Genomic DNA, 25,934 nt, shown 5'->3' on the forward strand with positions numbered 1-25,934 from the left:
TAGGTTTTGAAGGCCGTGTGTGAAATGGGCGTCGGAGCGATCCAGGACGGGCGTGGGAGGGCGGGATGGACGCGGTGGCTAGCGGGAGGTGGTTCGGACGCGGGCGCCCATTCGAGTTCACACCCCGGTCGCTCGTCGGGATTAAAAAGAATGGATTACGTGCTTGCCAAACGCCCCTATCCTCCGGCCCTTCCTCTCCTCCCTTATCTCTGGCGATATCTTCCTCCCAAAAAAGAAATACTTTACTCACATTTCAGCAGAGAGACTGAAGATATGTGACCCTCCAGGTGAATTATCTCGAGCGCGAGCCCTTATTACAGCGCGGCGAGATGAATCCGCCGGCGAGACCTGGCAGCCGATGAGAATTAACAGAAGGAGAGGGCGCTCTCGAGTGCCCTAACATGAAATAATGTTTTCCGAAAAGTGAAACAGATTTACCGCGTCTCAACATGGCAGAAGGGAGGGGTGAGGACCGGGGCTTTCTTGCGCTGCCTTCACATGGTTGAATTATGGCGCTGTTGTGGGAGTTTAGAGTTTTATTTAGGATTTGTTTAGCGGTTGTAGCGCCGGCGAGCGAAGTGGCGGTTAAGTGGTGGTTTCGTCCGCTCGTAAACGGGTTCCACTTTGCACCTTGCTAACCTGTCGTCGTTTCGCTTTGATCTGAGCTGCTGCGATTTCTCTCTCTCGTTATTATCCGTCTCGTATTTCTGGCAACACGTGTAAACACAGTCGAATCTCGGAATGAAATAATTTTCTCTCCTTTTTGACATCATCCTCTCGATTCAAATTGGGAAGCATTTTGGCGGATTGGTAATTGCGAAGAATCGCCTCCGCGTTGCAATTCAAAAGGTTTGTAGGTTGGGGAACAATGAAACAGATTTCTGTGTATTCTATTTTATTATCCGATTTGCTCGGGTTGTCTGGCTTAGTATCCGAGCTCAGGGATGGATTTGTCCGTTCTTGTAACACATGGTTGCGGGGTGTGACGTCATAGCTTAATCGCTGCCAGAACTGATCACATGCACAAACGTTCCCCCCAAAAAAACTTTTTTTATCATATTTTATTCTGCAATTGTAAGATATTAGGATAACTATTTTGAGACTAGATGTTTCGAGTTTACAAATCACAACCGTTATTTTGTATTTAGGAATTACATATATATTTCTTTTCCTTTTCTCTTCCTATCACCTCGTATGGATAAACACATTTGACTTCGCTGACGTCATACATTTCCTTTGAGGTGATTGGCTTACATTAAGACTGACGTATGCACATGACGTCACACATTTTTCCCGCCAACATGGAGTCTAAGATACGAACATATCTAACATAATTTAACTATCACTGGCCATACATCTTATTATATCTGGTCTCGATGATTTATAAACATCTCATATTTTTTTTTATAATTACACAACTGTTGACTATTCGGCGTTCATTCATTGTAGAGGAAAAATACAGGTAGTGAACACTGCCCATCTTTCCCACGAAAAGAAATTAATTCATAAAACCACTATGATAAAACAGGATACATCTCTATATGATGATACAATATACTGATGTTGCGACAATAATGAAGATTCATTTTACTGACTGAAATATTCGTAGATTTTTTTTACATTGAACAATGAAAATGATAATGACGGCAATACACTTATTGCAATATCAACATAATTTCCTACACTCATTTTCATCATAATCATTCTTAACATCTCTTAGATAATTATTTTTTAACATTATCGAAAAAAATATGATTCAATTCATTATAATCACTTTGTTTACAATATATTTTTGTTTACGAACTCCTGTCCAAAGATGATTTCAATTATCTTGATGATAATAACAAGGATATTAAGTACAATGTGTTCGTAATAATAGCCAAAATACTTATAATTAAAGAGATGATCAAATTATTAGATACAATCATGCTAAGAACAGTAAACTTGATAATAATGATAATACAACCATGAAAAAAAATTATGATATTAATATTAATCATAATATCACTAACAACAATAACAATAATAACTCAACATTGTACAAGTAAAGTTATATTTTTTTCCCAACTACAATGAACGCATCGCTGGTCCTAATATATTTATATATTTATATACACATAATATACACCGTCTTTTTTTATTGTTACTATACAAGATGTCGTTTAATGTTGACTACAAATGTTTCATTAATAAATAATAATAATTACGCAAGGTGACTAGAGGAAGGCATATGCAACGTGAGGGGGGGGAGGGGGAGGGGGGGAGGGGGTTAAAGGGTGATTAACAAATTGTAATAAACTCTCTATCGTTGACGTTAATTGTATCTGATTAACAACAAACACAATGCTTGTGGAGGGAGAGGGGAGGGGGGAGGGGGGGGTGAAGGGTATTGGGGTAGGGATGGGTTAGTCGGCACAAGAGAGCAACCCATACACACGACTTTGAGTCTTATGGCAACACATTCTAAGGGTCATTGTTCCGTGGTAAGTAGAGGTTGCATTGGGTCAAGTAAAGCTTGTGTCGGCAACTCGAGTCGGTGAGTTACCAAGTAGGATTAAATGAATGAGATATTCAGATGTCCATTTTTTTCTGCTCTTTCATTTTCGAAATCATAAGTATTTCAGGATTTTTTTTTTTTTTTACATCATGAATGTCCTTTTGATGCATTCGTATTCTCTCTAATTCCTGTTTTTATTTCACGAATCCTAAACGAACGTATTTCATACATTTTTTTTTTCTTTTTTTTTTTAATTGTAATATCAAAAATTATCCTTCCGGGTTTCTTGTATTTATCCTACGTCCTTGAGCGATGCTTTTGGGAATTACTTTCACTTTTTTTTCATTTTCTCTTCTCCTCACATGTTTTATTCCCTTTTTTTATCTTCATTTTCTCACTCACTCGTATCCTCCTGAGGTAAGACACCACAATATTTATAGATATAGCAGAAGGTGTCACGGCACTATTAGTGTCACATATCACCGACCACTTGGTATAACGGTGTCGTTTCTGGTTCAAAGCATCAATGAGGTAACAGTTATCATTGTTATCTTTTAATTACGTTTCGCTTCGCCGTCTTTTAAATGAATGATGAATCTCAAGACATTAAAAAACGATTTTTTTTTTCTCAACACTGGAAGTTCACTTGGATTTTTTTTTTCTTTCGTTCTTTCTTTCTTTCTTTTTCTTTCTTAGCATTCGGAATGAAGGGTAAGGCGTGTGGAGATTACAGTGTGAGAATAAAGAGAGGAAAATAGAGGGGGAAAGAGAGAGAGGGGAGAGAGAGATAGGGGGGGGGGGGGAAGGGGAAGGTGGGAGGGAGGGGGGGAGAAGGGAGGAAGAAAGAGACAGAGAGAGGGAGGGATAGAGGGTGATGAAGGGAGAAGGGGAAGGAAAAGGAAGAGAGCTAAGAAGGGGATAAGAAGATAGGATAGTACAGAGGGAGAAATGAGGAGAAGAGAGGGAGAAGGAAAGAGAAGTGAGGGGTATGGGGGTATAGGGGTATGGTAGTATAGGGGTATGGGGGAGGGGGGGAGGGGACGGGCCATCGACAGGAAGTGAACGTACAGTCTTTCCGTCGCTAAGATTTTCCGCATGATTTCCCCATGGAGGAGCGAAACGGTCGCGGCTCTGCTTCTTCTCTTTCTCTCTCTCTCTCGCTCTCTCTCTCTCTCTCTCTCTCTCTCTCTCTCTCTCTCTCTCTCTCTTCCTCTTTCTCTCTTTCTCACATACATTCGTTCGGAAATTCTTTCTTTTTGAACAATGTTTGTGCTTTCGAGAGAGAGCGAGTGACCGAGGGAGAGAGAGAGAGAGAGAGAGAGAGAGAGAGAGAGAGAGAGAGAGAGAGAGAGAGAAAGAGAGAGAGAGACAGAGACAAAGAATAATAAGAAAACACATCTCATTCCCCCCCGTGATTCCGACCTGGCAAAGCGGACACAAACACCCGTTGTCAATTGCTGTCCATTCCATGACGTCGAGGTTCTTTGGCATGAGGTCGACGCCGCGGCCACAGACGCAGCATTCTCCGGCCGGCGGCAACGCAGCAGGCGCAGCAGGCGCAGCAGGCGCAGCAGGCGGAGGGGTCAGGAGGAGGCCGTGACTGTGGCTGCGGCGAGGTGAGCCAGCAGGAGCCATCAGCCCAGCAGCGAGGGAATCTTGTGGAGGAACGGAGCCGCGGCGCCGGCGGGCAGTGCGGGCGGCGCAATGAGGAAAGGGTTCATAAAGTGGGCGGGGAGCGGGGGCGGCATAGTGGGCGGCGGGTGCGAGAGGGAACCGAGGCTACCCATGCTCATGCTAGTGGGCAAGGACGCCGAGGCGCCCATGAGCGAGGGCAGCACGGAGAACTGACGCTGGGGCGGCGGGGCGGAGGCGCTCGAGGTGATGACGCCCTCGCTGCCCGGAGAACCCGACGGCGAAGGAGAGACGTACGGGCCGTTCTCGTGGAGCTTCCGCATGTGCTTCTTCAGGTCGAAGTTCCTGCAGAAGCCCTTGCCGCAGATGGAACACTGGAAGGGCTTCTTGTCGTTGTGCGTGTGCATGTGGAAGGTCAGGTTGTAGATCTGGTGGAAGGCCTTGTTGCACACGTGGCACTTGTAGGCCTTCTCGCCCGAGTGCGTGAGCTTGTGGTTCTTGTAGTTGCCCTTCTGGTGGAAGCCCTTGCCGCAGAACTCGCACACGTATGGCTTGTAGCCCTGGTGGATCCGCACGTGCGTGTTCAGAGTGGAGGACCTGCGGGTGGGAAGGCGGGCGTTAGTGTGGAGGTTTGGAACTTTTTTTTTTTTTTTCTTTCTTCTTCTTCTTTTTTTGTCGCTGTTATTAGGGGGAGTGTGAGGATGGAGGAAAATAGGAGAGGATATAATGTCCATATATAACGATTATGAATGAAGGACAGTCTCATATACTTGATAATGAAGACACGCTAACACAAAACACACATCCGCACGCTTACAACACACACACACACACACACACACACGCACACACACACACACACACACACACACACAAACAAACACACACACGCTGCCCCATCCCCCCATCCCCCCATCCCCACACCACATATCGAAATAGCACCGAACACCAACCAGCAAACGGCACACCTAGACACAGAAGAAGAAGACAAAAAGAAATAACAAAAACAAAAGCAAAAACAAAAAAACAAAAAACAAAAAAACACTCACCTATTGAAGCACTTGCCACACGTAGGGCATTTGTGAGGTTTTTCAGACGTGTGGATAATCTTGTGGCGGCAAAGAGTGGATGCTTGGCGGAAACCCTTGCCACACACCTGCAACATCACAATGCAAACAGACTCTTAAATAAATCCTACATATATATATAATATTGTTTTGTTCGTACATGTATGAATTGTAAAAATAAATGAAAGGATGGAAAAGGCTGGATGAGAAGAGGGAGGGGGGAGGGAGTGAGAGGGGGAGAGTCGAGAGAGAGAGAAAGAGAGAGTGTGTGAGTGAGAGAGCAAAAGAGAGAGAGAGAGAGGACATAAAACTTAAAGAAACAATATATATAGATTAAAGAAATAAAAGAAAACAAAGAAGAAAAAAAACATATACCCCCTCCGAAAGAACAACAACATATACCCCCCAAAAAAGAACACATACCCCCCCTAAAAAAATGCCCCCCCAAAAAACACTCACCTTACAGACGAAGGGCCGAGCTCCAGTATGCACAGGCATATGGCGGGTGAGGTTATAATGAGCATTGAACACCTTCCCGCATTCTGGACACGTAAACGTCTTGGCGGGTTTAGCCACGCCCCCTGCGCCCAAACTCTTCTTAATGGGCGTGACCGTAACGGAGCTAGGGGCGTGGTTTGAAGCGTTGATACCAGCAGCAGGAGGAGGGGGAGGAGGGGGAGGGGCAGATGGAAGGGGGCCGGAGCCGTCAGCTGATGGGGGGGTAGGGGAGCTGACGGTAACGGAGGTGGGGGATGGGGTGGCGCTTGTCACTGTTTTCACTGGAATGGAGAGGGGGAGGGGGGTTAGTTTTGTTTGTAGGGGGGGGGGATTTTGTGTTTTATTGTTGTTGTTGCTTATGTTGCTGATATTGTTGTTATTGTTGTTGTTGTTATTATTATTATTATTATCCTTATGATTGTTATCCTTATTATCATTATTATCATTATCATTATTATTGCTATTATTACTATCATTGTTATCATCATCATACCATTATTATCATTATCATCATCATTATCATTATCCTCATAATCATTATTATTATTATTACTATTACTCTCATCCTCTCATCACTACCATCAATATCATCATTACCATTATCATCATCGCTATCATTATTATCATCGTTATTGCCATTATCATCTCCCTCATTATCATCATAATTACCCTCATTATCATCATTATCCTCCCCAACGCCCATCAACCCATTCCGCTCACCGTGTCCGATGTGCTCTACTCTCGGCGCGGGCGTGGGGGGCACCACCTCTCCCCCGACCCTCGCCTGGGGGCCAAGCGACGCGGGGGAGTTTGACCCCCTGGTAGACGGCACCCCTGGAGACGCGGGCGGGGGCGCTGCTGAGGGTGATTTGAGGTCTTGAACGCCCACGCTAGAGGTGTGGGTCGTGGTGGTGGATGTGGGCGCGTGGGCGGGGGCGGAGACACGGGGGGATGAGCCCATGGAGAGGTCGAAGGGGCGAGGGGGCGGTCCGTCGGGGGTGGCTTTTGTCGACGCCTGAGGGAGGAGGAGGGGGGGGGTTAGTAGTGTAAAAAAAAGGAAAAAATATATATGTATATATATTACATATCAAAATCGGTGCTTATCAAATTCAAATTCATATTACATCGACGTATTACATGTATATAACATGTATATAATATATATAACCGTCATAATTACTCTTCCTCTATCAGTCAATGAATCAGTCAATCAACCATTTATCCATCTTTCTATTTATCCATCTATCCGTCTTTCTATCAATTCATCTATTTATCCATCTATCAATCCATCTATCTATTTATCCATCCATCTATCTATTTATCCATCTATCCATCCATCCATCTATCTATCTATCCATCCATCCATCTATCCACCTATCCATCTATCCACCTATCCATCTATCCACCTATCCCTCTATCCATCTATCCATCCAACCTACCGACGTGTAGAGCAGCGAAGACGTGCATGACGTGGCGATTTGACCCTGTGACCTCGCCTTCAAGAGGTCAAGTCTCGTGAAGGCGGAGAGGGCGTGGGGCGTGAGTCTGTGGGCGGGCGCGGGGCTGAGGTGGGCGGTCGTGGGCGGGGCTGGAGGCGGCGGGAGGGGCGTGGCTTGCTGGGAGCCCTCGGTGGCGCTTGAGGACGGGAACACGCCCCCGGCCTGTGGGTGCGAGAAGGGCGTAAGTGGGGTGGTGTGGATGGGGGTGGGGGTGGGTGGCTGGGGAAGGGGGTGTTGTTTCATAAGAAGAGGAGAATGTGATGAAGAAGGAGGAGGAGGAGAAGGAAGAAGAAGAAAAATAAAGAAGTAAAACGAGAAAATAATAAACAAGATATAAAACAATAAACAAAAAATGATAAATGTATACAACCTGAAAACATTCTTCAATCATAATCACCAATTCTGATCTTATCTTTATAACAAAAGCGAATAATCAAAGTAATATCAAAGTAGTCATCAAGACCACAATGATCAAAGAAAAGAAAACAAAAATAAAGATAAAAAAGAAACACGATATATATTAATATGATATGTATTATGATTGATATGTATTATGATATATATCATTATAATATGTATTAAGATATATATCATTATAATATGTATTAAGATATATATTATTGTGATATATACTATGATATATATATATATATATATATATATATATATATATATTGTCATGATATGTACTATGATATATATATATATATATATATATATATATATATATATATTGTCATGATATGTACTACGAGATACACATTATAATATATAAATGATATAAAATATGGCATAAATCAAAACTAAAATTCTTACCTGATAATAATGGTAGAGCAGAGGGTAGTGTGCCAAAATGTCCCTTGCCCTGGGGTCATGCAACAATTCCTTCGTCCGGTGGTGGTCATACAACGCCCTCAACCCCGCCAGTCGAGGGTCATGCAGGTCACGGCCAGAGGGGGTGGTGGGGGAGGTGGTAGGGGGGTCGTGGTGGGGGAGGGGGTCGTGGTGGGGGTGGTGGGGGTGGTGGTGGCGGCGTGAGAGGTCGGTCACGGGTCGTAGTGCCACGAGGGGTCGTAGTAACGGGGTCGTTGGGGGTGAGGTGGCTTCTTTGGTGATCTGGTGAGGGGTAGGGGGGTGGGGGTGGTTATTATTTGTGTTGATGGTGTTATTGATAGACACAATTATTTTTTATTATTATTATTATCATTATTTTTTTATCTAATTATTACATAGTATTATTATTGTTATCATTATCATTATAATCATTATTACTATTATCACTATCATCATTATTATCATCGTTAAAATTGATATCATAATTATCATTACTATCATTATTATTATCACTATCATCATTATTGTTATTGTTATCAATAAAAAGCAATACTATTATCATGGTTATCATTATCCATATCTACCATTGTTATTACTAAGTAAGTGGCAGAAATAGTAGAAGCATATATGGAATAATCAACAGTATAGTATATGAATCTAATGGAGAATAAGACGAAGAAGAAGATGATGATGATGAAGACGAAGAAGAAGAAGAAGAATGAGAAGAAGAAGAAGAAGAAGCTGATGATGTTGTCGAATGAGAAGAAGAAGATGATGATAAAGAAGAAAAAGAAGAAGAAGAAGAAGAAGAAGCAGAAGAAGAAAAATGATATTATGATGATGTCGAATGAGAAGAAGAAGAAGAAGAAAAAGAGGTAGCAGAAGAGCGAGAGACGAGCGAGAGTGAGAATGAGTGCGATAGCGAGAGCGAGCGAGCGAGTGAGGCGCGAACGCCTTCCTTACCTCCGTCACCTTGACTCTCTTGGGCGTGGGCTCCATGATGCGGTCGATGGAGAAGGCGAGGGGCGCTCGACTCCTTGTGTGGGCGGCGGCGGGGCTCGGTGGGCGGTCGTCTTCGGGCGTGTGGGCGGGGGGAGTCATTCTGTGCGGGCTGTGGGCTGGGGGTGTCCTCAGGAGCTGTGGGCTGGACACGGGAGCCCTGTGCGTGGGCGGCGAGGAGCAGCAGCCTCTCCCCCCGTTGGGTTTGTCCCCCGTGGTCTCTCTGTCCTCGGGGCCCTCTGAGAGTCTGTCCTCCAGCGGGTGGGCGGCGACGACGACACCCGTGTGGGCGTGGGCGTAGTACTCGTCGTCGTGGGTGTCCCTCGCGAGGACGTTGGGCGAGGTGAGGGGCGTGATTTCCTCAGCGGCCATGGCGGGGTATTGCATCGGGCGGTTTAGATTTTCGTCGATTTTTTTTCCCAAAGAGAAAATTCCTCCCCAGGAAAAAATGAAAAAATAAATAAAATGGCTCTAGTTCTAAGCCTAAATTCGTTGCCTCAGAATGAGTCTTGGAAAAAAAGATACCGCCGAGAGTAGATATAGATAAGATCTACCTGCAATACCCTTCGGAGTGATATTAGGCATTAATTAGGCCTAAGTTGACTGACTGAAGCGTAGACGGGGATCTTGAAGAAGAAGTCTCGAAGAAGCTTGCTAAGTCGGGGCCATCCAGGGGAGGTGGGGGGAGGGGAGGAGAGGGGGGTTATCGAGGATTATTTGGGGAGGGGAGAAGGGGAAGAGGGAGGAGAGGGGGATACCAAAAACCGAGGGAATGAAGTAGTAGGGATAAAGGGAAAGGGTAAAAGGGGAACTAAGATCCCTAGAACCCAGAGGTAAAGGAGTGGGAGAAAGAGGGGAAGGGGGAGAGAGGTTGAGAGGTAGCTTGGGGAGAGGGGATAAAAGAGGGGTTGGGGGGTGGGGGTGGTTGGGGGAGGAGGAGCTACGTCCTGTCACTCGGTGTTGCCAGCGTCATGCCTGCGGGGGGAAGAGGGGAGAAGAGGAGGAAATTAGTAATAATGGCAAGGTAGTGTCGGCGCAAGTGCAGACGACTTTTTTTGGAAAGAGGGAATTAACGGTCTTTGAAAAGACGAGAGACAGAGAGAGAGAGAGAGAGAGAGAGAGAGGGAGAGAGAGAGAAGGGCAGGAGAGGGGAGTATGTTAAAGAAAGAGGAGTTGGAGTAAAAGTGAACGAGCGAGCAAGTGAGTGAGTGGGTGAAGAGAGAGAGAGTCAAAGAGAAAGAGAGAGGTGGAGTGTGTGTGTGTGCACATATATGTATATATGTATACATGTATATATATATATATATATATATATATAGAGAGAGAGAGAGAGAGAGAGAGAGAGAGAGAGAGAGAGAGAGAGAGAGAGAGAAAGAGATAGAGAGAGGAAGAGAGAGAGAGAGAGTGAATACAGCAAAATATAAAAAGGACAAAAATGTACATATATGCACATATTTATCTATCTATCTATCTATTTATATCTATTTATATGTATATCTATATCTATATGTATATATATATGTATATATATACATATATTTATACATATATATATATATATATATATATATGTATATATATATATATGTATATATATATATATATATAATATATATATATACATATATATATATATATATATTATATATATATATGTATATATGTATATATGTATATATATACATATATATACATATATATATATATATATATATATATATAAACTTATATATAACCCTAGACCAAAATGGAACCATCGCAAAACCGGCAGAGAAAGAAAAACACATACTTTAAAAAAAACAAGAACAAACAAACAAACAAAACAGGAGAGAGAAAGACCTCAAAATAACAAAAAACAACAACAAACAACAACAAAACAACGAATGTAAGGCATGAAGCAGCAGCCACAGACACACGAAGAACACTCAACAAAAAGCAATTGTCTCAGCTTCCATGACCTATTAACCCCCCCTCCCCCTCCAACACCCACTCCTCAGTCCCCTCTCCCCCTCCCCCCATCCCTCCCTCTCTTCCCATCTTATACCCCCCCTACCTACCTATCCACTCCCCCTCCCCCTCCCCCTTCCCTCTCTGCTCCGAAATGCACAGTTATAACAACAGGAGCTTTTAATAAACTCTTTTTCCCTCCTTAATGGCCTTAGCAAGCACTTTGCATGCGTCACTGAAAGCACGGGAGGCGAGGGCCAAGGGTAGCTCCTCTAAATAGATGCTAAGAAGTGAACAATAAAAGCCATTTAGCAGTGAAAAGCGCCCAATATCCAGGGAAGCGAGATTCACAAAGCGCGCTCGCCGAAGACTTATGGCCGACGTATACGAACCGACCCAAAGTGGACGCGGAGGCGCTCGCTCGTTTTCTTCGCTCGTTTGCCTCGCTCGTTTGCCTCGCTCGTTTGCCTCGCTCGTTTGCCTCGTTCTCGGTCTTTTTCTGGTTTTCTTGTTCTGTCTTTGTCTGGTTCTGTTTGTTTGTCTATGTGTCTGTCTCTCTGTTTGTGTCTTTGTCTTTGTCTCTCTGTGTCTCTGTGTCTCTCTCTTTTTCCTTCTCCTCCTCCTTCATCTTCTCCTCGTCCACTTTCTTCCTCTTGCTCCTCTTCCACCTCCACCTCCTTCTCAATTTCCTTCTCCCCTTTCTCGTTCCTTTTTTTCTCTCCTCGTAATCGCCGTTATTCTCTCACGTATATAATCATTGTAATCGACTTTCCTTACTCGCCCCTCCCCTTTCTCCTCCCCTTCCCCCTCTCCCCTTTTATCCTCCTCCTTCTTCTTCTTTATCTTTCTCTTCCCTTCCTCCTCTACCTTCCCCTTCATTTCCTCCTTCCTCCTCCTCCTCTTCCTTTCCCTTCTTTTCTTCTTCCTCCTCTCCCTCTTCCTTCCTTTCCTCCTTCTTCCTCCCCCTTCCTCCTCCTCCTTCCCCTTCCTCCTCCCCTTCCCCCACCACCTCCGTGTTCTTTGAAATATTATTTTACACAAAAATGTTTTTGTTGCTGATGTTTTGTTGTTGTTTTTATTTTCATCGAAATTCTATCTTTATGTTAACAAGAGAGGTGACAGATATCGTAATTATTTCTAATTACTATTATCACTTGGTTTGCAGAAAAAAAACGTATTGCAAATACATCACCAAATTATATCAATAACGTGAATAAATTTCATGGTATATTGCAACAGTAACGAATGCCTAGGTTGCTTAAATTAGTAAAGAAACAAATAAATCTCTTGCTACTTTTGCCCATTTCGTGAGTGGCTTCAAATGAAAGAAATCAAAATGGCTGCCACCAGCAACGCTCTCAAAAAAAAAAAAAAAAAAAAAAAAACTCCAGACTTGTCATAATTTAAGAGTCGTTTCCACACCTCGTTCGCCCTCCCCCTACCCCTCTCCCCTTCTCCTACTCCTTTTCTTCCCCTCCCTACCCCATCTACTTTCTCTGCCTTACCCCCCCCTTTTCTCCCCTTCCTCCCCCTCCCTCTTCCAGCTTTTACTTTCCCTTTCTTCTCCCTCTTCTTCCCTTTCCTCTTCCTCCTCTTCTCCCCTCCCTTCTTCTTCTCCTCCCCTCCCTTCCTCTTCTTCTTCTCCCTATGCCCTCTCCTCCTCTTTCTTTTCTTCCCTCTCTCATACCTCCCTCCCTATCTCACCCTTTTCTTCCCCTCCCTATACCCTTTCTTCCTCCTCCTATCCCCTTCTTCCCTTCCTCCTCTCCCCTTCTTCCCTTCCTCCTCTCCCCTTCCTCCCTCCCTATCTCACCCTTTTCTTCCCCTCCCTATACCCTTTCTTCCTCCTCCTCTCCCCTTCCCCCCTCCTTCCCCACCTCCCCCCTCCTTCCCCACCTCACCCTTTCCTCATCGTAACCTCACCCTTGTCGACACTGAACGATCACTTACGAAACGGCCAGAGCCTGAGGAAAGGAAGAGGAAGAGGGGGAAAGGGGGAGGAGGGGGGAGGGGAGGGAGGGATAAGGAGGGCGCGCTGCCCCCCCACGGCGCCGAGATATTGAAGCGCCACACACGACACAACTGGCACCTTACTCGCGGAAATGGACTGAACCACCAACAAAAATATCCTTTTACAGGACCACGCGTCTTGGTGCTCTCTCTCTCTTTCTCTTTCTTTCTCTCTTTCTCTCTCTCTTTCGTTCTCGTTTTCTCTTTTTCTCTCTCTCTTTCGCTCTCTCTGTCTCTTTTTCTCTCTCTCTATTGCTCTCGTTCTCTCTTTCTCTCTCGCTCTTTTTCATTCTCTCTTCCTTCTCCGGTTCTCATTTCTCTTTTATTCTTTTTTATACTCTCTCTCTCTTTCTCTCTCTCTCTTGTTTTCTTGCTTTTGTTCCTCTTCCTTGTCATCTGTCTTATATTCTCTCCATCCCACCCACCCCCCTCTCTCTCTCTCTCTCTCTCTCTCTCTCTCTCTCTCTCTCTCTCTCTCTCTCTCTCTCTCTCTCTCTCTCTCTCTCTCTCTCTCTCTCACACACAGACACACACACACACTCATCCACTCACTCACGCGCTCACTTACTCTCACTCTTGCTCTTTCTTTCTCTCTCTGTCTCCTTCACCATTTCTTCTCTTCCTCTCCCTTTCTAACTTTTCTAAATGTTTTCTACTTACGTTTTTTTTTCCTGTCTATTTTACAGTTTTTTCCCTAAAAAAGACAAAACCGCAAACACAAAAACCAAACATACACACTAATGCTAAAACAAACGTCAAACCAACACACAGCCAAACACATATATTTAACCCACACATTATGTGAATTCCCTCACACAAGCACACACACACACACAGATCCTTCTAGCAGTACAATCAATCAGTCTTGGATCATAATGATTATTGTTATATAAATGAATAAAATAAAAAGACTCATGATATTGATTCATATCAAAATGTAGATAGATAAAGTCTAGGTGAGAAAATATAACATTTGTTCAAGTTAGTATATTATTGTTTATATGCAGAGATGCTTGGTGTTGTAATATTGATGTGTTTTGCTTTTGTATCTTACGATTTTTTTTTTTTTTTTTTTTTTTTTTGTTTAGGTGATTTTAAAAGATATAATTTTCTTTTTCTTTCTAGATATGTTATGGTTTCTAAATATACTGAAGACTGAATCGTAAAAATAACAATGGAAAGAACAGGTCTAGACTTTTCTTTCTTGCGTTTTTTCTTTTCTTTTTCTTTTTCCTTCCCTGGTTTATTATGGTCATTCTTTCTTGTACATTTGAAAGGAATCAATTTTTCTCGGTCTCTCTCTTTCTCTCTCGGTTTCTGTATTTCTCCCGGTCTGTTTTTCACTCTTTGTCTGTCTGTCTTTCTCTGTCCATCTCTCCCTCCCTATAAGAATAACCATAGTAATTTATGGAATAAAATGTTTGAATTTGAATGTTTGAATCTTTGGAACAAATAAGTTAAACGCCCTACAATATATATATATATATATATATATATATATATATATATATATATATATATATATATATAAACACCCCCACACCCGCACACACATCTCTCTCTCTCTCTCTCTCTCTCTCTCTCTCTCTATATATATATATATATATATATATATATATATATATATATATATGTATACATGGATATATATACATATATATATCCATATACATACATATACACATCCACATCCACACACACACACATCCATCCATACAAATATACATAAAACTCCCACTCCCTCCAGCCTATTGTTTCACCAGCCGATGTAATACCCCAGAAGGCCTTCCTTTGTTCGTGCCGACGCCCTTAGACAAGTCCCCATATCAATTCTTTAAGAAATGGTGGCCGTTCGGTTGATGGCAAGAATAATGAAAGGGTTAACATAGTCCCCCCCTCCTTTCTTTATTCGTTTTGGTTGAGTGTTTTTTTTGTGTGTGTGCAGTTGTGGTTGTTATGGTTGTTGTAATTGATGTTGTTATTGTTTGTTTTCGTTATTTATCATCATTATTGTCATTGTCGTTACTATTGTTATTGTTATTGTCGTAATTATTATTATCATTCGTATTATCATTCTCATTATCATTATTATCATAACTATCATTATCAATATCATTATCATCATCATTACGATTATCATCCTTATTACTAACATTATCATCATTAGCATCAATATTAATATTATCAATTTCCTCATTATGTCATTATTGCCTTCTGACATTCACATCATCAATGTCATTAACACTTGACAATTGTCATAACATTGCTCTTATCTTCATTATCCTTAAAGTCATTCTAATCTCAACCATCACCTTTAATAATATCACAATCATATTTCCCACAAATAAACAAATAAACAGTCCTTAAGATACCCCCCTCCCCCCTCCTACCATCCCCCCTCCTTCCACCCCCCCCCCTCCTACCATCCCCCCTCCCCCCAACCCTTCGTTTCAATCTTAAACTCGAATCCTCTTCAATAGCCATGACACATTACATCACATAAACCCAATTACAGATACCCATTCGAACACTCAGAGCTTCGTGGTGCCACAGGGATTAAACGCGAGTGCCAGTGCCAGTGCCCAGAGAGTGCCAAAGTGCCGGCCTGTAATTCATGTAATAAGGGCGGCAAGTCTGATGCTCTAATATGGCCTTTAACGTTGAACACTTCACGCTGAACATATGCTCTTGATGTTGGTGTGGGGGTGGAGGGGGGTTGGAGGTGGGGGGTGGGGGGAAGGGGACGTTCAACAGGCTGTGTCGGATTGTGTTTGTTTGTGCTTGTCTTTGTGTTGCTTGTGTGTGTGTTTTTTTTTATACTGTTTTCCTTCTATGGTTGTTCTGTTTTTTTTATTTTTTTTATCATTTGTCTGGCGTTATCATCTCTATCTCTCTCTCTATCTCTCTCTTTCTCTCTCCCTCTCCCTCTCTCTCACTCTCTCTCTCTCTCTCTCTCTCTCTCTCTCTCTGTCTCTCTCTCTCTCTCTCTCACCATATCTCACCCTCTTTCCTTTAAGGTACGATAACCCTCCTGTCTTCTCTCACAAGAAAACTTTTATCCGCTCACCCCTGTCCTTCTTCCCCTCCCCTCTCTCTCTCTCTCTCTCTCTCTCTCTCTCTCTCTCTCTCTCTCTCTCTCTCTCTCTCTCTCTCTTCTCTCTCCCTCTTCCTCTCTCTCTCTCTCTCTCTCTCTCTCTCTCTCTCTCTCTCTCTCCCTCCTCTCTCTCTCTCTCTCTCTCTCTCTCTCTCTCTCTCTCTCTCTCTCTCTCTCTCTCTCTCTCTCTCTCTCTCTCTCTCTCTCCCCGTCTTTCCTTCCTCCCTTCCCTTCCTCCTCCCTTCCCTTCCTCCTCCCTCCATACCCCCCCCCCTCCCAGTCCAGTTGGTCACTCCGTTGCGGAAATGAGCATTAGGTAAATTACCCCTCCCCCTCCCCCTCCCCCTCTACCCCCCCCCATTCCCATCTCTCCCCTCTCTCCCTCCCTCCCTCCCTCCCCTGCCATTCTCTCTCGATCTTTTGCTTTATTAGCTTAAAATCCTCGCGGTTGTCTCCCGAATGTGACCCTTCTGTCCTCTCAGCTGAAGGGCGAGAATCCCCCCCTTTTTTCCCCCAGCCGTCCATCAGGTGCACGACAGAAACCCGACAGTGAGAACCTTAATGCAAACCTACTTCAGGTTTTCAAGTCCCTCGGCAAGGTCGGCTGTCGGGACTTCAAATAGCAACCCGCGAGACAGGGAGAGATGTGGGGGGGAAATGACCCCTGTGGTAAGGGGTTGGAAGGGTCAGGATGCCTAAGACGAGGGAGGTGCGTTTGGGGCTCTTTTTAATCTCTTCTTCTGTCCCTCTCCCCCCCCTCCTCCTTTCCCTCCTCCCCCTCCCTAGGCCCTTTCTCTTTCCTTCTCTCCACTCTCTCTTTCTCTTTCTCTCTTTCTCTATTCTCTCTCTTTTTCTCTTTATCTCTCTCTCTATCTATCTATCTATCTATCTATCTCTATCTCTCTCTCTCTCTTTCTCTCTCTCTCTCTTTCTCTCTCTCTCTTTTTTTCCCCGGTGTGTGTGTCAGTGTGTATATGTGTGTATTTGTGTGCGTATGTATGTGTGTGTGCCTCATCTCTCTCTCTCTCTCTCTCTCTCTCTCTCTCTCTCTCTCTCTCTCTCTCTCTCTCTCTCTCTCTCTCTTCTCTCTCTCTCTCTCTCTCTCTCTCTCTCTCTCTCTCTCTCTCTCTCTCTCTCTCTCTCTCTCTCTCTCTCCTTTCTCTTTCTCTTCTCGTCGCATTCGTTGAATCTATCACACAGACCAAAAGCTAAGCCTCTCTCTCTCTCTCTCCTCCCTTCCTCCCCTCCCTCCCTCTTCCCTTCCTCCCTCCCCTCCCTCTATCCCTCCCTCTCCCCTCCCTTTCCCCTTCTTAGATGCTTTTTGTCTCTCCTCCACCATCTCACCCCCTTTCCCCCTCCCCCCCCTTTCCTCCCTCCACCTCTAATATCACCCATCCCTCTCCCTCCCCCTCTCCCCCCTTCCCTTTACAACCTCCTCCTAAGGTATGTGTGTGTGTGTGTGTGTGTGTATGTGTGTTTGTGTGTGTGTGTGTGTATGTATGTGTGTATGAGTGTGTGTGTGTGCGCGTTTATGCGTTCGACTGTGTATGTATACATAGTTATGCTAATACCTCTATATCTTCACATCTATATGAATGTACATCTGTACATATCAGCAATAATCCATCGACACCTCTAATATCCATGTGCGTATGTGAACGTACATACAAACATACATACGTGCGTGCGTGCGTGCATACGTGCGTGCGTGCATGTGCCGGCTCCCTTGCAGGACGCACCCAGAGTAATATCAGATATGGAAGGAAGGACCCAGACTCAACACCCACGGGAGGCCAAAGTCCCTCATGTGGCTTGGTGTGGCATAGGGTGTCGGCAAACTTTGAGGCTCTCACAGTCCGCCATTTTCTAATTACTTGACAGCCATGTGCCCACTGCGGGAGCCTCCCTCCCTTCCCCCTCCCCTTCCCTCTCCCTTACCCTTATCCCACCCCTACCCTTCCCCCTCAGCGACCGGTCCCTTGCTACGGCCACCCGCATAGTACGGTCTCGGTGCTCTTTCTATTTCTTTCGGTTCTTTCTTTAGTTCTCTCTTTCTTGCTTTATCTACGTTTTCTCTATTTTTTCTTCTTTCTCTTCTTTCTTTTTCCTCTTTCTTTCATGTTTCTCTCTTCCGTTTTTTTCATTAATTTTACATTGTTGTTTTCAAATTCTTACTTATGTGTATTTGTTATCATTATTTTTCTTTCTATTCTCTTTTCGTTTTGTAATTTTCTTTTTTTCATGGAGAGAGAGAGAGAGAGAGAGAGAGAGAGAGAGAGAGAGAGAGAGAGAGAGAGAGAGAGAGAGAGAGAGAAAGAAAGAGAAGAGGAAAAGAGATAGATAGATAGATAGATAGAGATATATAGATAGAGAGATAGATAGATAAAGATAGATAGATATAGAGATAGATAGAGATAGATAGATAGATAGAGATAGATAGATAGATAGCGCGCGAGAGAGAGAGAGAGAGAGAGAGAGAGAGAGAGAGAGAGAGATTCCCGCTTATCGTTTGATGTCGCAGTGCAGGTGTTTTGATCGTATCGGCGAGGGTGTTAAAGATGTAATTAGAAATGGGAGCAGGGACGGAGAGAAAGAGAGAGGATGAGAAAGAGAGACAAAGGGAAGGAGAGAGAGAGAGAGAGGGCTGAGAGAAAGAGACATAGAGAAAAGAGGAGACAGAGCGGAAAGAGAGAAAGAGAGAGAGAGAGAGAGAGAGAGAGAGAGAGAGAGAGAGAGAGAGAGAGAGAGAGAGAGAGAGAGAGAGAGAGAGAGAGAGAGAGAGAGAAAGAGAAAGACCAATAAAAGAAAATAAGAGAGAGAGAGGGAGAGAACAAAAACAAAAACTTGCAACAACTGTAACAACAACAACAAAAACACAACTCCAGCTCTTGCTAGCTTTTCGCCGCAACCAAGCTTCATGTACATCCATAATACTTTCTTTTTTTTTTCTTCCTTTTTTTCTCTTAACGGACGAGGCGCTGTTAAGCTCCTCCCCCTTTTTGCAGCTGAGTTGCCGGTTTGAAATACTGACTTTGTGATTTCGGTTTATAGTATATGCGGCGTGTGTGTGTGTGTGTGTGTGTGTGTGTGTGTGTGTGTGTGTGTGTGTGTGTGTGTGTGTGTGTGTGTGTGTGTGTGTGTGTGTGTGTGTGTGTGTGTTTGTGTGTGTTTGTGTGTGCGTGCGTTGATAGGGATGATGATGATGATGATATCAGTAATAGTAGTGATGAAGAAAATAAAAATAAAAACAATGATTAAATCAGTAATAATGAAGATAATAATGATGATCATATAAAAAATCATAATAATGATAATAAAGATGATGACAATATTAACAATTCTAAACATGACCACACAACAGAGTGTTCATGACTCTCAAAACAAAAGAAACGCGAGAATATGTGGTATGTTGGCGCATATGCAGGGAGGGTGAGTGATACATGCCAACGGTATGATGAGTACAGGGGGAGGGGGGGGTAAGAGAGGGGGAGGGGGAGGAGGAGGGTGGTGGTTGAGGGTGTTAAGAGAGTGAGGAGTTGGGGGATAGGGGAGGGAGGGGGAGGGAGGGAATGGGCTAAGAGGAGGGAAAGGGCGAGGGGTTAGGGGGAGGGTGGGAGGGGGGGGTGATGATTGGATGGGTTATGTGGTAGGGCGGTTGGTGGGGGAGGGGGTGGGGGTGAGTGAAGGGGAAAGGGGAGGAGGGGAAAGAAGTGGGAGGGGTAGAGGGTGCTAAAGGGCGGGAAGGAGGTGATAAAACAACTGACAATCAATTACGGTTTGATTATGTAACAATTTCGGGGATGGGTCTAGAAGGATTTTTTTAGAGAGGCAGAGGAAGGATATATATATATATATATATATATATATATATATATATATATATATATATATATATATATATGTGTGTGTGTGTGTGTGTGTGTGTGTGTGTGTGTGTGTGTGTGTGTGTGTGTGTATGTGTGTGTGTATGTGTGTGTGTGTGTGTGCATAAGAAAGAAAGAAATATATATATATATATATATATATATATATATATATATATATATATATAAGAAAGATACCGATATAGACATAGACATAACAAAACAACCGAAACAGATATCCAGCACTACATAAAGAGTACATATGAGCATATGTACATCTCACTCCAATATGTCGGCGCCTCGACCGCTAACAACGCAAACTACCATTCACGAACTCCACTAACAACCGCCAACATTGTTAGAAAAAGGGGATCAAAGCCAAACCTTTCTCCCTGACCCATTGTTCTCTTGTCTCGTTCGCTAAAATCTTTCGAGAGCGAGCGAAAACTGTGAAACAATGCAATATAAACCTTCTCTCTCTTTCTGACGAACTTCCCCTCCACCTTCCCCTCCCTATCTCCCTCCCCCTCCCCCAAAACCAACTCTATCTCCCCCCCACCCCACCCTACGCCCTATACCCCACAATCATTTTTTTCTCTCTCTATTCTCTCTCTCTCTTTCTCTCTCTCTCTCTTCTTCTTCTTCTTCTTCTTCTTCTTCTTCTTCTTCTTCTTCTTCTTCTTCTTCTTCTTCTTCTCTCCTCCTCACCCCACTCCCTACTCCACAATCCCTCTCTATCTTCTTCTCTCCCCCTCTCTCCTCTCCTCTATTCTTCTCTCCTCCACCCCACCCCTTCTTCTCTTCCCCTCTTCCCTCTCCTCTCTCCCCTCTCCCTGCCTCCTTCCCCTTTTTCCCTAGTCTACCAAAGGTTTTCTTTTGATCTATGTCTATCAATTAAAACGCGTGATTTTGAGAGAAAGAGGAGACTGTCATCCTCTTTTTTTTTGGGGGGGGGCGAAAGGGAAGGGGGGTGGGGGTAATCTTGATCCCATACAAATGAGTGACCGCTTTGGGGAGGGAGAGGGAGGGAGGGGAAGGGGGAGATGGAAGGGATGGGGAAGGGAGGAGGAGGTAGGAAATGAGGGAGGGAGAAGGAGGAAGGAGGGAGAAGAAGGAGGAAGGAGGGGGGAGACGTTGAGGAAAAGGAAGAAGGAGGAAGAAGGAGGAAGAAGGAGAGAGGGAGAGAAAGAAAGAGAGAATAGGAAGTGAATGAGAAGGGGGGGGGAGAGTATTGTATCGAGGAGGAAGTAAAAAAAGAAAAAAAAAATACTGATAAAAAAAGAGAATAATATTAGTTCTCCTGTGCGTCAATTAAGGGTATTTTCACCGGAGATTTCTTTCTATCTTCCCTTTTTTTTCTCTCGTTCGCTTTCTCTCCCTCTTTCTCTCTTACAAACTTTTTGATTAGGTGGTAACTGGCACAGATGTGTTCTCAGTTCGAATTACTTTTTCCATTCCCACCTTCTCTCTCTCTCTCGCTCTTTCTATCTTTCTCTCTTGCTTATTTCTCTATCTCTTTCTCATTCTCTTTCTCGCTCTCTCTCTCTTTATCTGCTTCTGTTGGTTTCTCTCTCTCTCTCTCTCCATCTATCAACCTCTATCTCTCTAGCTATCTATCTCTCACTCTCGCTCCTTGTCCCCCCCCACCCCCCTCTCTCTCTCTCTCTCTATCTATCTACCTACCTCTATCTCTCTATCTATCTCTCACTCTCGCTCTTTGCCCCCCCACTCCCTCTCTCTGTCTGTCTCCCTCTCTCTCTCTCTCTGTCTCTCTCTCTCTCTCTCCCTCTGTCCCTATTTTTTGTCATTCCGTCCTTTGATCAGTGGCTTTAATGACATCCTCCAGAGAGACATATCGGTATCACATATAAATCCTTTCATCCTGCATTCTTTTTGGAATATCCTTTCTCTTATTGTCCTTTGTGCTTCCAATCCTTCCCTGTTCCGATTTTTTATTTCATTTTCTCTCTCTCTTTCTTTCTTTTTTTTTCTTTTCTTTCTTCTGTTTCTCTCTTTTATCGCTCTTTTTTGTGGTATGTTCTTCTTTGTGTGGTCTGTTATTCTAGGTTGCCTTATGTTTTGAACCGGGTGTAAGGAGGGGGGGAAGGGGAGGAGGGAGAGAGAGGGAGAGAGAGAGAGAGAGAGAGAGAGAGAGAGAGAGAGAGAGAGAGAGAGAGAGAGAGAGAGAGAGAATGAAATAAAATAGAGAAAGAAAGAGAGAGGGAGACAATGAAAGAAAATAGAGAAAGAAAGAGAGAGAGAGAGAATCAAAGAATAGCGAGAAAGAAATAGAGAGAGAGAGACAGAGAGAGAGAGAGAGGAGATAGATAGATAGAGAGAATGAAAGAATGAAAGAAAACAGAGAATGAAAGAAAGGAAAAAAATGAAAGAAAAGAGAGAAAGTAAAAAAAGGAAAGAAAAGAGAGAAAGAGAAAAGAGAGAGAGAGAGAAAGAAAAGAGAGCGAGAGAAAGGTATCGAGAGACAGCCACTGCGACATACAAAACCCCGAATGCGGTATTCTCATCATTACCAATCTCTTCACAATTACGGAATCAATGCAAAGCTCTTGTTATTTTATTACGCAGCCCACGGAAGCAAAGATCCCTCTGCAATATGGCTCGCCAAAATCGCATCATAATGTTGTTAGCAAATATTTACCTCCATGAGACACCCCCCCCTACCCCCCGTCCCTTCCGCCATCGGGAGAAGTCATTCAGGACCCGAAATGTAATGTCCGTTGAATAAACACACATTGCATGCACAGTTGCACAGCCGCGTATATGTTACACACGCATATACTTACATATATACCTTAATAATACTAGATAAGTACGCATACACGTATACAGACACACATACCTCACCAATTAACAGATATGTATACATAAACAAACACACACACAAACACACTAGTACACATACACTCATCCGTATACACACACATACATACACATTAACATAAGCATACAATTAGCCGTCATCATATACACGTTCGCATGCACACATACACGTTTTTTTTCCCCCCAAGCACAACACATAAACACACACGTAACCATTTTCAAACAATTACGCATAGACATACACATAAACCACGCCCTCTCACTACACACACAAAACACACAAGCTTCTACGACCACTACTACTACTACAAACACACACACACACACACACACACACACACGCAAGCACGCACACGCCCTTCCTCCCGCACGCACACCCGCAAAAGGACGACCTCCGCAAACACGCAGGGGAAACGACGACCTCATCTTCACTACGACCCAAGGAGGTACGTTACGACTCCTACAGGGTCATGGCAGAGGTCTTGGGAGGGGGTGGGGGGAGGGGGGCAGAGAGGGTGGGGGGAAGGGGATAGGATGGACAGTAGAGGTGGGGGAAGTGGTGGTAGAGGGATGGGAGGGGGGGAGGGGAAGATAGGAGAAGAGGAAGAGGGAGGCATGGTGAAGATGAGGGGAAGGGTGGAGGGAGAGGAAGGGGAGAAGAAATGGAGGAAGAAGGAAGGGGGAAAATGGAAGGGAAGAGGGAGAGGACGAACGGAAGAGATGAGGGACGAAGGGAGAAGGGGAGGATGTGAATAAGAAGATGAGAGAGGTATAAGGGAGAGTGGAGGGATAACAAGAAGGTGAGAGAGGTAGAAGGGAGAAGGGGAGAAGGAGAACAAGAGGGTGAGGGGAAGGGGAGGGGAGCGAAGTGGTGGATACCGCTGCGGGACACTGGCTACTGCCCCAATAGCTCCTTGACACGAAGGATGGGTGGGAGAGAGACGTCTGGGAGGGGAGGGGAGAGGAGAAGGAGGGGGGGTGCTGGATGTTGGGGACAGGTAGGTCGGGTGTCTGGGTGGGGGGATGGAAGGGTGGTGGGGGAAAGGAGAAGGGAGAGGGGCATCTAGAGGAAGGGGACTGAGAGTTTCAGGGAGTTGGAGGAGGGGGGAAGGGGACAAGGAGGGGAAAGAAGGGGGCCTGAGGTATGAACGATGGTATGAACATCGAGAAACGAAAGAAATAACAGGAATCAAGAAACTAAAAAGTTGAACTAAATAAGCAAATCAATACACAAACACAAAATGAAAAACATTTGAGCAGAAAACAATAAACAAAATCATAAAAAAAAACATTAGCATTTAGCATATAAAGGCAGAGAAATATGTCCACGAATTATGTAAGATAAATCAAGTGAAGTGGGCGATTATGAGAAAACCAATAACACGGAGGCACAGAAAAGTATCGAACTCTCTCTTTGTCTGTTCCGAACCTCATGCGAAACGACCCAACCACCTTCACTTGTTTCTTAATCTTTCATTTATCGTTTTCTGCAGTTTATTTCTAAATTTACATAGATTTTTTCGTACTTTCTCGGTTTATTTAATTCCTTACCGAGGATTGAAGGAGAGATTAGTAAAGAAATATAGATGATTAGAAGGATATGATTCAATATATGAAAGAAGGATATGAAAGGCCGAAAGATGCAAAACCAAAAGAATGCAAGAAGAAAGATAGGATTACTAAACAACAATGAAGGATTTGCGAGGGATCAGAAGATTAGGGTAAGCCAAAAGAAGAGGGGAAAAGAGTATTGGAAAAACTTATAAGAGAAATAAGATAAGAAAATGGTGTAATATTATGTAGTGATCAGTGACTGAAACAGGACGTGTATTTCTTACACCACTGTCTCTTCTTCAGCACAAAATTGTGTGAAAATGATTTGTGAATAAACTAAATTGAAGAATATCACAAGAGAATCTGATTACAGACTGTTATATACATATGCACATTTACATACGCCCACACACACACACATGTATGTACACACACACACACACACACACACACACACACACACACACATATATATATATATACATATATATATATATATATATATATATATATATATATATATATATATACATATATATATATATATATATATATATATATATATATATATATACACACACATTCCTGTGATTTAATATTTTAGCGTTTCACACCAAAAATAACACAAGCAAACAATACACTTCACCTGATAATGATAAATATTTCAGTTAAGGCGACTTAACACCGATTTACTGCTCTGGTTAAGTACGGGTACGGGTCTGTATATAAACTTACTATTTATTGAATAGAGTGTATATATACGGATAGAGGTTCAAAAATGGATAATGGATGGCTTTTCTATTTTGCGATTCAGCGGATGGAAGGGTTAAAATAGAGATCTATATATAAAGGAACAACAGAATGACGAAGAATGAACTGTGGTTGGAAATATGTGTGTGTGTGTGTGTGTGTGTGTGTGTGAGAGAGAGAGAGAGAGAGAGCGTGTGTATGTGTGCATATGTATATAACAGTCTGCAATCAAATTCTCTTGTGATATTCTTCAATAAATATGTATATATATATATATATATATATATATATATATATATATATATATATATATATATAATATATATATATATATGTTTGTTGTGTTGTGTCTGTACAACAACACATATATATTTGTATATATATATATATATATATATATATATAATATATATATATATATATATATATATATATATATATATATATATATATATATATATACATATATATGTGTGCGTGTGTGTGCATATATATATATATATATATATATATATATATATATATATATATATATATATATATGTATATGTATCTGTGTGTGTGTGTGAATGCATATATATATGTGTGTGTGTGTATTTGTGCTTGTGTATGTGTATAAAGAAAGAGAGAGAAATAACAAGAGAAACAAATAGCGAAAAAAGATAAAGTCTCCCTTCAAGTCACTCTTAAGCAACAAATACTATACCCTTTCCTACTTCTTTTGGCCCCCACCCCACCCACCCCCGCCCCCGCACCCCCCTCGACGCCATCTTTCGTGAACAGGGAAATTGCTCAACCCAAAACCGCGATAGACGTAATGAAGGACAAAGCTGATTAAAGAATTTACGA

The 25,934-nt window shown here is 43.1% G+C and overlaps 1 protein-coding gene across 1 annotated transcript in view; it reads right to left on the reverse strand.

The window, feature by feature from the left end:
- Nucleotides 1-3,173: 3,173 nt before the first annotated feature.
- Nucleotides 3,174-25,934, reverse strand: part of LOC122257020 (uncharacterized) — a 90,715-nt gene continuing 67,954 nt past the window's right edge. The window contains exons 2-8 of the mRNA XM_086533576.1: nt 8,991-10,001; nt 8,010-8,309; nt 7,134-7,355; nt 6,402-6,709; nt 5,656-5,959; nt 5,179-5,285; nt 3,174-4,726 (exon numbers count right to left, since the gene is read on the reverse strand). Of these exons, the coding sequence (XP_086389702.1) occupies nt 4,132-4,726; nt 5,179-5,285; nt 5,656-5,959; nt 6,402-6,709; nt 7,134-7,355; nt 8,010-8,309; nt 8,991-9,413 (2,259 nt within the window). The 5' untranslated portion in view covers nt 9,414-10,001 and the 3' untranslated portion in view covers nt 3,174-4,131. The remainder of the gene's footprint in view (nt 4,727-5,178; nt 5,286-5,655; nt 5,960-6,401; nt 6,710-7,133; nt 7,356-8,009; nt 8,310-8,990; nt 10,002-25,934) is intronic.

Source organism: Penaeus japonicus, unplaced genomic scaffold, assembly GCF_977035675.1.
Source record: "Penaeus japonicus unplaced genomic scaffold, GWHDUDI00000001_assembly GWHDUDI00000039, whole genome shotgun sequence".
NCBI lineage: Eukaryota > Metazoa > Arthropoda > Malacostraca > Decapoda > Penaeidae > Penaeus > Penaeus japonicus.